General features: G+C 27.5%; 1 protein-coding gene across 1 annotated transcript in view; it reads right to left on the bottom strand.

The window, feature by feature from the left end:
* The window catches only part of LOC129963002 (laminin subunit gamma-1-like), a 97375-nt gene that overhangs the window by 43440 nt on the left and 37948 nt on the right, over positions 1-15987 (bottom strand). The window contains exons 6-13 of the mRNA XM_056077005.1: positions 13377-13565; positions 11183-11300; positions 6033-6140; positions 5689-5825; positions 4206-4328; positions 2386-2688; positions 1386-1610; positions 464-649 (exon numbers count right to left, since the gene is read on the bottom strand). Of these exons, the coding sequence (XP_055932980.1) occupies positions 464-649; positions 1386-1610; positions 2386-2688; positions 4206-4328; positions 5689-5825; positions 6033-6140; positions 11183-11300; positions 13377-13565 (1389 nt within the window). The remainder of the gene's footprint in view (positions 1-463; positions 650-1385; positions 1611-2385; positions 2689-4205; positions 4329-5688; positions 5826-6032; positions 6141-11182; positions 11301-13376; positions 13566-15987) is intronic.

Genomic DNA, 15987 nt, shown 5'->3' on the forward strand with positions numbered 1-15987 from the left:
GCTCACTTTACATAAAAGTGTGTTTTAAGGATTTTTATAAAATTTTGGAAATTGATATCTAAAATAAGTATTAAAATCCAGCTCTTTAAAAAATTTGAAATATCACCCTATGACTGGGGGTCAACTGTTGCGAAAAAGAAAGCGGCAAAATAGAGTGATGAATAGAGGCACATATTGTTTCGATATAGTATGCTTCTAGTGGAGAAGGGAGGGATCGGACCTCTCCACAGAAACTGCCATAGTCCGGGAAATTGAATGCTGGCATAGCTGGATAGTGGATGAGAATTAGTCACAATAAGACCTGTTTAAATGGCTTAATTCTGTGACAATGGGGTGACTGATTGTAATAAAATAAGAAAAGAAAATTTTGAAATAATTTGACAAAAAAAATGCATATTATTCATTTTTATAAAATAATATAGTCAGAATAATCCAAATCAATTTTAATAAGCAAACTTCATACCTGTGTGACCCAGAGGACATTGTTGACAAGCAACTTGACCTCCAGGAAGCATAACGCAGGGTCCTCTGTCGGGACACAAGCAAGGCTTGCAGTCTGCAGAAGTTCCCTCCCTTGCATCTCCATAATAAGATGGAGCACATCTTTCACAGTGAGGGCCTTCAGTATTATGCTTGCAGATACATCGGCCTAATTGAATTTGTACCATTTCATGATTAACAAAAAATACAACATATAAAGAAATGGATCTTCGTGCATTTATTCAATTTTCGTTAATATGTTCAAAAATAAATAAAATTAAAGAAACAATGAAATTTAAGCATAATGTTATTATTGATATGCAAATAAATAAAAAGAGAAGATTTTGGTAGAGGTATACTTTATTTTAAATAAAGAGAATTGATTAATATAAGATATAGAATAAAATAATTTTTTTGTTTTCTTTTAAATGAATTTTTTTCTTCTTTTTCTTTTTGCGTAGACAAAGAAAATGTTCACATTTAATCTAGCTGTTCATAGTATTATTAACCAGGGAAGGTAAAAATCTGTTCCCTGTATTTAATAATATATTTTTTTCAACAAACAATTTCTACAAATTTGGAGATTAATGACACATCTATCCAACTTCTGTAAATAATAATAATAAAACTTTAAGTATTTCTCTTACCATTAAAAATAAACAATTGCTTTCAGTAAAATGTTATTAAAAAATTTTAAATAATTTCCAAGAAGAATCTGAAATATATTTATTGGAACAAAAGTAAATTAATTAATTGGAAAACTGATTTTATTTAAAGATTCTAACTCTTTGAGACTTAATTTTTTATTTCAATCGTTTTGATTTTATAACTTTTCATTACAAAATAATTCATCAACGCCATATTTTTTTTCCTTTTTCATTAAAAATATCAAAACCATCCTTTACCCGTATCTGGATCGCAAGTATCAGCATGATTGTGACAAAAGCATTTAACACAGCGTGAATAAGGACTGTTGCCTAAAGGCTCCCTTCTATATCCAGGAGCACAAAGTTCACAAGACAAACCAGCATAGCCTTCAGGACATGAGCACTGCTCAATCCAGGTTGCAGGGAAATTTCCTGGTACATTGGAAGCTGATTCAAGTATCACATCATCCAAATATCCAACTCCTAATAAAATTAAAAAGTATAAAAGAAACAGGAGATAAATAAATAATAATACTTACAAAATAGCCATGATAATTCCGCCACTGATGCTAATTGGCTTAAGACATTGAATTGTTCATGGAAAAAAAATTTAATATGAATATTCAATTGTTTATAAGTAAACAAAAATAGGAACATTGCAATATAAAATCCTAACAATACATAGGCAGAGTACTTCTCAAACTAAATGTATTGAAAGAACAAATTTAAAGCATAAATGTCATAAATAATAAACTTCATAAAATCCAAAAAGTTATAGGAAGATATAAGGTATAGGAAAGAATGTTTTGCATATGTAAGAAGTATTTGTCTATTAATTGTTCTTAACTAATGTTACTGCTACATGATTATAAATAGATGGAGCTTTATGCACCAATTGGATAGTCTTAAAGAAGATCTTTACAACTCAAATATATAAGTAATTTGTAAGAGTTCTAATGCTAGTTTCTAAAAAATAATATATTTGAAGTAACAGCAATTAATTTTATAAAAAGAAATGTGAACTGACACTTGCATAGATTAATAACACAATAACTTAGTATTTTTATTTGTATCAGACAATTTCCAGTATTCAAATAGCATACCAAAATGGCAACAGATATAAGTTAGGTAGCTTGTGTAAATAGAGCTCAAACTGCATGAATAACTGAATTTAGAAATCGATGTAAATTAAATGCAGCACAATACATTAAAAAATGAATTGAAATGGCAGAAAATGAACATTTTAAGTGTCTCATACCTTCTCTGGAATACGTAGCTTTAATTTTCAGAGCTGTTAAGTTAGACAAAAGTTTGATGAAGTCAAATGTATTCAGCTGAGGCGTCCACCCAAACACAGGATTTTCATGTAGTCTAAATTTGTAATTTTGTATCCTATGAGAAGGAATGGGATTCCCTTGTTCTGTAATTGGGACACTAACTCGAAGACCAGCACCCTCCAGTATTACATCATGAGCACTAACTCGAACACTTTCAGCGCCAATTCTGAATGTGAAAGTCAGGTAATGATTATAAGATGCCCGTTGATTACCCAAGTAGCAATCTAAATAAAAAAAAAAAAAAAAAAATCATACTATTTTTATAGAATTTATTCTTTTTGAATTTTATTTAAATTAAAACATATACTACACCATAGTTTAGTGAAATGATAAGAGATTGGGACAAAAATATTCATAAAATGCATGGAAATATTATACCAGTCTATAATCAAACAAAACTAGCAGGGGTATTCTTTCTTCAACTATCTTGCATGCTTATACATCATAATACCTTCTTTCTGCCACTGTTTATGAAAATTTGCTTCCCTTGAATCAATCTCAGGAGTAAGGATGGGAAGAGAAGAAACAAACTAAGTTTTTGAGTAAGTTCAAGAGTACGTCCCTTCTCTCACCTGACTTCTGCGTGCTGTGACTCAATATGAAATGGTTTGTGTTTAATAAAATAATGAAGAAAACAGAGTATGAATTCCAAATTTTTTTTCTTTCAATTGACTGGGTTCAAATTTAAATACAAATCAACAATTTTTGTCACAAAATACCACACTAAATTTCTTTTACCTAAGTTCGTTGAATTATTACATTACATTATAGATGAATTTGGTGCGTTTTTACATTATACATACGAAGAAATAGGCAGTCGCGTAATGGTGATAATAAGCGTAATATAAGTTTTTGCTCCTTCGAGATATTTCATTTAAAACAATGATATAAACATATTAATGATAGCACACCATAGGACTGGCAATGATGATAGGCCAATGTAAACAGGAGGACATATGCTCTCTGTTTTGATAGATTTGGTCAAGAATTTAAAACACATCCAATGTTAAAATTTCTATTAATAATTTATCTAGATCTTTGCATTTTTGAATTATCATGTTCATATGCAAACGGACAGATAAATTTCCTTCAACAGATTTAATCTAATATATGATAGATGAACCTTTTCTTTTCCTCTGTACTTCTTTATTTTTCCAAATTTTATTCCTACAGCTCAATGCGGTTTGGGTTATCCAATTTATTGACAAATAATTATAGTTACAAAAATGAGCTTTCAGACTCAGCTAAATTGGAAATGGGAAAATGTATCACAATCTGCAGGTCTTTTTTTTTTTCTTTTTTGATAAAATGAAGGGGAAAAAAACACTTTATAATACTTTCACTTTGCATAATATTTCGAATATGGGTATATAAATGATATTTGGAATAAAACAACTGGGAGTTCTAACGGTATGAAAAAATTAAAAAACAAAACCTGTTATATATTGTGAAAAAAGACCATGTAGCAAGTAAATTATGTTTTTTATTTTCTTGATAGAAATAAGAAACATAGAAAACAACATAGAACAGCATAGAAAACAACATATCTTCCAACATAGAAAATATGTTGAAAGATAAAGCAATACATTGAATATATAAATGCTAATAATAAGCATAAAACATTGTTCAGAATTACACTACAATGCATGTTAACTGTAGTTATATGCCAATATATTATCACAGTTTATTGAAAACATTTTAAAACAAGGTCTCAAGAAAACATATCATTTAATCAAATTACCAGGTGCAACAAAATAAGCAAACTCTCCCCCACGTCCACGAACTTCAATAATTTGAAGATCAGCATCATAAAAGACTGGGATTCCATGGCCTCTTAGGTCAACAGCTTTCCAGCCTTCTGGACCTAAAACATTCATATAAATGAAGAACTATAATAATGAATATAATTATGCAATGTGATGGTAATGCATTATTTTCTAAATATTGCACCTCAAATAATAACAGATATACTTAATTGAAATGAGCAATGTTGTACTATTTGTTATAAAATAATGTAGTAACTCATTTACGTTTTGAAGAATATAAACAAGGAACAACCTTAAAATATATATTGAAACTACTCAAAGAAATGGAATTAAATATTGTTATACAGACAAAATATCCTTATGAATAAAAATTTCATCTAAAAATTAAACATTCATGATTTTTAAAAATTTCAATTTTTTTTAAATTACCTATATTTAAAATAAAGATGAATGTGCATATGTGTGTTGGTGCTCTACAGGCAATACTGTTTGATCGATCCAGAACTTCGAACAAACTTCGCATATACATATACACCGCAGTGTGGGAATGAAAACATTGGAGCAACTTCTTTGAAATTTTTATTAATTAAAAATTAAGCCTTTTTCAGCGATAATTTGATTTTATAATTGACGAATATGAATGGTGAATTCTTTCTCTTTCCATATGAGGAGGTATTAAGAGTTTCATTTTTCTGCGATTTCAAATTTATTGTTTATGATTTTGGAAACTAAATGCTGAAGAGGCGATAAATAATTTTTGGTTAGTAAATTAATTTCATTTTTTCCGTATTTTAGAAAACACACAACAATGAAAATTTATTTATATCATAATACTTAATGTTCCTTATGTGAAATAATGTAGAAAATTATGACTGATTATAGATGTTTGTCAAAAAGCTTCGGATAAACACTATTGAACAACAAATCACTACAAAGAATTGTGGTTACAGGGACAGTACAGACTTGATAAGGTATTGTGTCAAAGCACAGAATTACAATAATACCAGGAGTTGCGAGATTCATCAGTAGAAAGATGTAATTTATGTAATCGCAAACTACACCTAACACCCTTTTTGGTACTTACAAAAAAAAAATCACTCTAATTATTTCTAAAAATTAACACATACAACTGAGGCATTGTCTTATCAAGACTGGCACAACCACACTGTAATTTGTTGTCATTTTATTAAACAAGTCCTCAATATATATATGGTTAAACTAATAATGCATATTTGTCTCTATCATTTCCTTTTTCAAAGCCTTCCAGTATCATTTCAACAAATTTTTTTTAATGCTTTCAAACACAGAAATGTTTTAGTTTTTTTTAGAGCCGAACAACAAAGAAGATGGGACTCACCCTGTAGTTTATTTAAAATGATTTGTATTCAACATCAAAAAATTTTAAAGTAAAAAAATAAATAAATGCCAATCAGGGAATAATAACAGAATATTTCATACTTTGATCAAATTTTGATTCGATGATCTTTTTGAAAAATCCTGGAGCGCTACGACATTCTGTGGAGTGACCATAACAGAAGCACGCAACACAGCCGAATTCATTATCTAACTGAAGATCGAAATAGCCCTTCTTGCAACTATGTAGCAAAAGAATATAGAATTAAGTAAAAATTCAATATTAATACTTAAAAATGATTATAAAAAGTAATTAGTAGTCATTTTAACAAATTTTCTTAATTTTATACTCAATAATTACTTATCATCCAGAATATTCCAAAATAATCTTATCAATAAATGAAGACATAATAAAATCTCTGTTTCAAAATTTAATGGCATTTACTTACTCATCACATCTTTGTCCAATCACATGATCTTTGCATGGACAGTAACCTAGAGAAGGATCGCAACTAGGAGCATCCTGTGCAATGCCAGCTAAATTGCATCCACATGGTCTGGAAATGGCATATATATATATATATATATATATATATATATATATATATATATATATATATATATATATATATATATATATATATATATATATATATATATAAACACTTTACAGGACAATTTTTGTCTAATACAAACTATATAAAATTTCAATACGTTTCAATACGTTTCAATACGTTTTTAAAAAATATCTATGATTATTTTAGGATAAATTTGCACAATGAACTAACATTTTCACCTTCTTTCTTCTATGAAGCTCAAAATAAAAAATAACAATTTTTCGTAAGGCAGTTATAAGAACGGAAACTAAGAGAACCTATATGAACTTATGTTTATCACACTGATTTTCAATATAGTCACTTTAAAATTTGTATAATATTTTAATATTATGTTATTGAATACACAGCGCCAATGATTTATTTTAAGAAAATAATGTGTCGAATGTAAACATGATTTAGATAAATATATAAATGAATAAAAATAAGTAATTAAGTAACACTGAACAAGATAATATGTACCAGTGCATTGATAATATCTGTTTTCTTCACAAAAGTGAGAATTGTCAGGACAGCAAAATTATTAGAAAGCAAACAGAATGTTTTTAACATTCTTTAAAAATTTAAATTAGTTCTAGTATTTTCTATAATTTTAAAATTAATAAATTCTATATTAAATGCATATTCCATATTAAGTGTAGCATTTGGAACAAGTGAAAAAAATTTCAATAGTTTAAACTAAAAGATACTTTTTAGTTCGTCTTTACAGCTATAATTAACTGCAGTTTCTTTTTCATTAGTCAGATTTATAAAATGCATTTAATCCTGGTTCTTATTTGATTTAATACTATTTTTACCATTTTTCAATTTACTGTGGATAATTTAAAAATAAATAATAACAATTATTTGCATGCTACCAGAGGCGGCGGTAGAGTCTTGCCGATGGGGGGACAAGACATATCCGACAGGGGAGCAATCACAATTTCCCTAATTTGGTTCGAAAATAACTCATAATAATTAATTTTTACATTTAATTAAAGGAAATTAAGTATTTTTTAGCTTCTTTTTTTTGAGATACTGACCTTTCTTTCATTGATAAAAATTTACAAAGATATTTGCAACAAAAAAAAAAATGTTCTCAGTTTTTTTTTTTTTTTTTTTTTTTAATGATCTTTAAAAAATTGTCAATATTTGAATCTATATTTTTATGAGATTCTTGAGATTTATTTGCACTAAGATCTAATTTTGGAAAAAAATACAATTATATTTATTCTAGATTGTAGTATATAGATAGAAACACAGGCTGAGGTAGAATGCGGTGTCATTGTAAATTAAACAAATACAGTTCTCATCATGGAAGCTATTTAAAATGAATGTAGAAATTATATTCAAAACGTTTTATAAAAGAAATTTTTTAGAAATCCAGCATGATAAATAAAATGGAATATTCAGTGCTTTCGCCAAAAACCGATTTTTTCCACCTCCTTTATATAGTCTCCTACCTAAAATAATTTTTATAAGAATTACAACAACGAGAGGGAATGCAGATATATTTCGAAACCGAGGCGAATGAGCGAGCGCATACAACAAAAATTTAATATAATTCGGACACAAACGATATAGAATGCTGAAAAGATACAATGATGTTTCTTAAGAAAGTTTGGGAAGATATTTTGTAAAGATATGTACAAACTTAACTATTTTATGTAAGATTGAAAAATGAATGTGTGAAAAATGAGCGGCTTAAGCATTAGGTGTCCCATGTATTATGTATATGCTAAAAAACTATCAGACTTTAAAAGACAAAGCGTTTTATTAAAAAACATTTAGTTCTAGAATATGAACTCCCCTATCTTCATTTTTAAGCACGTGTTCTTGTGGTTAAGTACTTGTTTCCCTCGAAGCTATTGCAATCTAATATACCTCTAAAAAAAATTATTTTTATCCCCTCAGTTGCATGCATTGGTTTTTCTTAACCACTTCGTATACAATGACGAGTCTGGATCGCGCATCGAATTACTAAATTTTTAATCTACAATTAAGTGAAAGTATTGAGTAATTTAAAATGTAAAAATCACTTGAAAACTCATCAGTACCTCAAATGACTATATTATTTTAGGAATTAAAATAATAATAATTGTCCTTAATAAGATGTACCAGTTAAGTGAATCCGTATGTCAAGGTATTAATATATCATATATGAATATTCTATGAATAAATACTTTAATCAAGACATTATCATTTTATCAAGATTTCTTTATTAAAAATTTAGAAGCACCAGAAATTATATAGATTTTACTGTAAAGAGTATTTATAAAAAAATGTAAAAGAAGGTTTTTAAAAATACTTTTTCCGATTACATAGTTATAATACTGAATGCAGAATCTTAAGAATTTAGGTAGTAATTTATTTAACAAATTTAGTACATACGTGGATAAGCTCTTAGCATAGCTAAAAAGCTACCATAATATATATATTTATTTTTTGTCGTCATTTTCAGTCGGTAATATTTCTTTAATAATTGTAGCCAGTAAATTAGAATGCATAAAAAAATATTTTACTATTAAATAATTTACTATAATAAAATTTACTTATTCCAGTAATTTATAATTAATTCACATTACCTGGTTACAGCAACCTAACTCTTCTTAGCATGCATAAAACACAAGAGTATCGAGAGAAAAAGAGTGTTTATTAAATTTATTTTAACCATAAACTAGATTTTAATCAGAGAATTCTCAGTGAAGTAAAATAAAATAAATTTACCAATTCATCACCGAAGAAATAACAATTAGATAAAAAAAAATTATTCATTTTATAATCTAAAATCTCATAAAATGATTCATTGAATAACAAATTAGAGAAAACTATCGCCCTATTCCTGTTTATAATGACATTTGCCATGGACAAGCTCCCTGACGAAGTCAGCGATTTTAAGCCAAGGGAGAGTCTCTTGTTTTCATAGCGTTAACTAGGGCCAAGAGTATGTCTTAGCTACTCACGCATCACATTCGCTTGTACAACCCCTTTTTAGAGGGGGGCACATTCACACATCTCACAGGTAGAACAGATGAAGAACAACCATGCCCGATCCCGGACTCGAACCCAGGACTCCCTGGTCACGGGTAAGACGAGCTACCCCTATGCCAGGACGCCGGCCCTATATCTTGTGAAATATAAAAGTTTTTTTCCCTAATAACTCCACTTGCAAATAATCGAAGTACTCGATAAAATTTTTTTTTCTCATAACTTATGATAACATCTTAGCCGAAAGGCAAATATAAATCGGCAAAAATGTGACTTCTTACTCATTTGACACGTTGTCGGTTATTCTGCCAAAAGTAATGCAAATTATTAGCCGAATGAACATTTAAACAAGATGTCTGAAAATTAGCGAACTTCCATCGTATTCAGTTCATAGTCGGCAGAATGAGATAACGTATTCACCCTGTCGGATATACTGCCAAAAGTAATGCTAATTAGAAGCTTGATGAACGACATTTCAATCAAAAGCCTGCAAATCTGTGAATTTAACTTCTACAGCTATCAAATTGCGTTCATAGTCAGGCGATCAAAAATCGTCCTCAAAATGCGGCATCTTATTGACCTGCCACCCTATTGATTATTTTACCAAACATAATCAAACCGCTTTAACAGCTACAATTATTTACAACATATTAATTTTAAGATGGTTTTTAAATTTTCATATTCGAGAATGTGTGCTTTTCCACAACCATTTTGAAGTAGTGAAAAATTTTGCCGACGAAACTCTCAATCTCTCTCCGACGGGGGGGGGGGGGCAAGCGGTTGCCGACAGGGGGGCAATTGCCCCCCTAGCCAACTTGCTAACGCCGCCTCTGCATGCTACATTTTGGACTTCAAGAAACAGACAGCAAACAATTTCTATACACTTAAACTAATAACGAAAAGCAAAGAATAAGTCCCACAGCCTCATCAACAGGTCCAGTTTGGTTAATTTTTTTTCCATATGAAAGCTCAAAGCCTAAATATATCATCAAAAACTCTCTGTCCACCATCATCTCCCAATTTAGTGAAAATCTCAAAAACGCTATTTCAGTGTGCTTTTCTTTTTATTGCAAAAAAGGAAAAAACTTGACAGAGCCTCTAAATAACAATCACTGCACATATTTCATTAATTTTTTTTTTCTTTCTTATGATATCTCTTAATACTAGATACATCAACGATGATTGTCCGTCCCCTAACCTTCATCCCAATCCTTCAGTTTTGGGAGATATTACAAACTTAGACTTTGTCGGCCAGCCTTAACATCTGGGTTGATTTTGTCAACTTTATTGTCAAATAATATAGCCAATTTACAGCACTGCAAATCAGATAGAATGATCTATGTTTAATGTTCAAGTTCTTTTAGTTAATATGACTAGATTAATGCTATTATATATATATATAAATATATATATATATATAATTAAAAAACTGTACAGATTAATAGTTAAATATGCCTACTAATATTTAAAATCTTAGTTTTTCCACTTTTTTTTAACCATTTCTAAAATATCAGTAAAAGATAATTTAAAAACTACATTACATTTCCTGGCATTTTTTATTACAAATTATTCATTAGGTTCTAAGATAATATTTGCAGTCATAAAACAATGATGCTTTTTGACCTTTCATGCATGAAGTATTTAATGAAGCTAAACTAAAATTTCTAAATTTTGCAAGGAGAAATTTCATGAAATTATGCTGTTTATTGAAAATATCTATGGCTATTTCTTACCGAATATTAGAATAAATATTTATCTAAAATGAAAGGAAAGATTTACACATTTCAATTACTTGTCTTATTTACTTGTGTTAATGGATATTTAAATTCAAAAATGTTATGGCATAATTATTGTTCAACAATAATTTATTATTCAATTAATAATATATGGATTTTAAAACATTTAATTGTTGCTTATGATAAAGTCTGTATTTATTTCTCAAAAAAAAAAAAAAAAAAGAACATACGAGTTTATTAATTATTACTGTTTTGAAAATTTTAAATGATGCAGAAAAATACCTGCATCCTTGTACTGTCATATCATAAAAATTTGGGGCACATTTACTACAAGTTCTAGTTCCCACGCCAGGTTTGCAAGGACACTGACCATCTTCTGAACACTGAGCAGCAAGAGAACCTACAATAAAATATTTTTAACAAAACATTTTTTTTTTTTTCACTTTCACAGGATATTTTTATCTCATATATGTCATTATCAATACAATGTTAATACAGAATTATGAAACATTAGACAATAAATCTAGAACAGAGTAAAATATATATATATATATATCCCTTCATGCATTTCTAGTTTGGATTATTAGATGAATACTTTTTTACTGAGTAACAAATATCCTAAATCATTTACTACATGAAAAAAAAAAAAAAAAAAAGAAGAAGTAATGCAATTCACTATGTTTCATAGATTATTAATTTTCAGAATTCTCTAAAATATTTATGTTGGTTGTTGGAATCTAACTGGCTCTGGTGCTGGAGAATCATATCAAAGATTCCTCTCATTCCAACAGATTTACCGTTTTCCTTTAAATGTGTTCAGCTCGCCATGAGCAATAAATAAAACCCAAATACAAGCGTTTCACACTGCTGGAATTGACTTAAGTGAAGAATGTTTTTCTCATGGACAACTTTATGTATCACTTTTTAGGGTTACATCCAGACAAAATCTTTTTGTCTTGGCACCAGGAGGAAAAACAGCTAATAGTTCACAAAGAAATATTATGAAGCAAGCTGAATTTTATTTTCATATCAGATTATGCAGAGTTGATAAACAAGTGTTTAACAGTGGGTACAATGACTTAGTGTATATTTTTAAATTTTAAAACAGCTTTTCTATTGTATATTTTTAGTGGCTTGTTTTGTCTATGGACATATCATATTTTTACCTTTTTAACAGTCTAAATATTTCTGAATGTGTGCTATAAAAAATTGTTTTGTAGTTATTTCTGATGATTTCTAAATATATTTTCATGTTTGTTTGATGTTGTGTGACATGCTCATGTCATATTGGATGGAGGCTAGACTTATGCCAAGTTTACGCTCGGCCAGTAGGCAGCTTATGCGCAGAAAGGGACTGATTTATGTTTGCCCCAATTTCATAAGATAGATTCAGGCATTCCATGTTTGACTATAAATTGAGTAACTTACATTTACTTTCTTACACTTATTTATAAAAACAAAGTTTCATGCTTTTATATATAAAATTTCTTAAGATATTAAAACAAAAATTATTGACTTAGATCATATTTTCATACTTCAGAAATTATATTAATTCAGATATTTGAATTAATCATATTTTGTATATTTCAAGGACTATACATATATCACAATAGAAAATTAAAACAGAAGAATCTTAAAATAATAATGCATTTATTAACTCTTATTAAAATTTAGAAAGGGTAAAATAATATATTTATTGAAGTGTTTTCAAGCTTATCAAAGACACTGACAACTACATAAAGTTGCATCTTTTTAATAGTACTTGCACACACTTTACAACTTGTAATATTAAGATAGGCTTCATGACTTCACTGATAAAAAATGTTCCATCTACAATAGGCATGTAGATGGAACTTAAAATATCTCCCATTAGAGAAATACATCACTTTTTAGGAAAACTTAATATCACGTAAAGAAGTGTAACAAAAGATTTCATTTACTTTTTCAATACTACATTATTCTGAGATATCTTAAATGTTCAATTTATCCCCCCTCATATAATTGAAGTGGCAGTTGTCAATCAATTAAAAAGAAGAATAGTATGCATTATCAGCAAATCTCTTTCAAGTCATCATGATTGCATGATGTAACAATAGACAAATATTAATATATGACAGTTTTTCTGTAATATATAAATTTGCATCTCCAAAATAAACATCTTTGTATGAATTTTGTAGATAAAGGTATGAAACTTTGTGTACACAAAAGTGAATATAAGACAAACATTTCACTTATGGCACTTTTACAATATTCTAATTTGTTAAACTTTTTATTATCTTTATCTATAGAAGCCATATGATTCCTGGCCTTATTTTATAAAACTTTAAAATTGAAAGTACATGTCTCAGTACAGTATTTATGGAAATAAAAGCTTACTCCACATTTTTTTTTTTTATACCACATATATAGAAAAAAAATGTGAGCAAAAATAATACATTTTTAATCACACACTTTTAACTAATTGATTAAGATTTACCCATGCTATCACAGTTACAAGGCACACATTCCTTATCTTCTTTTCTTCTATAATGAAGGACTTTACAACGTTCACAATTAACTCCTTCAGTATTATCTTCACATTCAAGACAATGGCCTCCACTTCCAGTTCTGTCAAAAAGCTCTTGATCAAAATAACATTTGTTTGACTTTCCATTGCAGTTGCAAGCTAATCATTGAAATAAAAAACTATTAGATATCTAACATGTAAGTGACAATTAAAAATTATAAAAATAATGAAGTTTTAAAAAAATAATTTTTAAGGAGCATTTTTAATGATATAACAGTTACAGACATGAGTTTCAAACACACATAGGACGCTAATCCAAAAGCAAGCCTGATTAAATTGCATGTATAAAATATTTATAGACAGACTAATATGTATAGACAAAAAATATTTTCAATTGATTGAATTCATGTATAAAAAAAATTAAACTGAAAAACGGATTGTTTTCACAACAAAGAAAGTGATACTATGAATGTATAAATCTTTAAAGGAAAAATACTTAACTTTTTTTCCATTTGGAGAGATGAAAAAAATTATATTCAGCTATAATCAACAAAGTCTCATGTAATCTATTAAGATATCTATGTTTAATTTTTAAAAAATTGTTTCATGAAGAAAATTAAAGAAAAATAAAACACATATTAAAAAAAACAGTTTAAATAAAAATTTTACTGATATAAATACAAGATCTGTAAACCATCCATTTTCATTAATGAAATTGAGATAAATCTTTCATCAATCATCTGATGCTTAATCTTTGCAATTTTCAGCGAATAATAATCATATGGTATATAAAAAATAAATATCAGATTAAATTTATAATTTCCTGTGTAATGATATAATAATTGCATTTATTAGAACAATGGGATATATTGCATTTATTAGGGCAATAAGAATAACAGCTACATAGCTATAGCTGTAATCCTATCATTTATAATTTAGTATAAAGAATGATATCATTGAAATATTTTTGGAAACATAAAAACTGACATAGAAATAGTTTAAAAAATAATATTAGATAATATGACTTTTATCTAATGAAAAAGTTTCATTTGCATCACTTATGAAATAAAGCATTTACATTTTATGAGGCATTAAACTGAAATTAAATTCACATCCCTTGCTTATATTTATACTTAAGGAAACTTGTAAATAAAATAAAAAAAAAAACATTAAAAAAAGCCCAGTTCAACTAAAATTTTACTGACATAAATAGAAAATCTATAAACTCTATATTCATCAATGAGACTGAGGCAATTTTTCACTAGATTATACAATGTTAATGAAATGAAATTCTTTTAATGTAAAGCATTTCAATGAAAACTGTGTACATATGCAAAAAAAAAAAAAATTGAAAGAACCAGCAGCATAATTAATTAAAAAAATTGATCTAATCCAATTAGTTGCCATTTTGCAAAAAAATTTATTGACATTTTAGAAGACCTGCATTTAAGGAAATTTAAATTGGTTAAATATTATAATGTTAGTATTCTGACAACCTAGAAACAAGATATTTTATTAAAAAATATATGTGTAGCTAGTATTATAAAATAATAAAGGTGTAAATATTATGTTCAAGTAAAGAAACTTTATAAGTTGGCAATTTAAAAAAATGGCAAGCAACAATATATGCAATTAATTTCAGGTACAAAAATAACTAATGCTCAAATTCAGTAAAACAATAGTAGATTAAATTTACTGGAATATACAAACAAATAGATAAACATTAAAATTTTTGGCAAAAAAAAATATTAAAACATGAAACCTTTGTGTAAAATTTTCTATCTTATAGTTCAAAGATAGCTATAATGAATATTTTTATAAAAGAATTCTGTAATGTTTTCAATTAATAAATTGGGATAAATACCAATATATTTTTAAAAATTCCTTCTCCACTTTTATGATAACGAAACTTTTTATATTGATAAGTACAATGTAGAACAATTTGCAACATAATTATTGCTTTCTTAATGTTTCAACAAAAAGAAAAAAAGTGTTGCATTCATAATTGTATTATTATCTCCAAAGGATAATTATATTTATCATTCTCGGACAGAAAATAACTTATGCAAATTTTAAAAAATTAAAATATTTTCCAATTTTTAAAAAAGTAAATAGATAGATACTTTAAACTTAATAAAAAAAATGGTGGATAGTTCATTAGCATACATAATGAAAATTTAATTAAGTAAAGAATTAAGTAATCAATAATAATAAACAAATTCTAATATATTTAATTTGAATGTCTAGTAGTCAGTAAAATATCTAGCTTGATAAAAAATTTAATACATTAAAGTTATTTAAAAAATATATATTTTCTTTATGTAATAAATTTTAATGATGTTTAATTTTTTTAATTATATTAAGAAGTAGTTAAAATTCACCTTTTTATTATCCCCCCCCCCTCACCTCCTAAATGTTTTTTTAAACAAATACATAGTAAACATAGAGAAATAAAGACAATCTGAAAATGACATATTAATAAATTTATTCAATCATATTTTAAAAATACATCAGTAAGAAAAATAAATAAATAATAATAATTGACATTGGAATGAGTTAGTTGAATTGCATTGTACACACA

The sequence above is a fragment of the Argiope bruennichi genome, chromosome 3 (genome assembly GCF_947563725.1).
Source record: "Argiope bruennichi chromosome 3, qqArgBrue1.1, whole genome shotgun sequence".
In the NCBI taxonomy this organism is placed as follows: domain Eukaryota; kingdom Metazoa; phylum Arthropoda; class Arachnida; order Araneae; family Araneidae; genus Argiope; species Argiope bruennichi.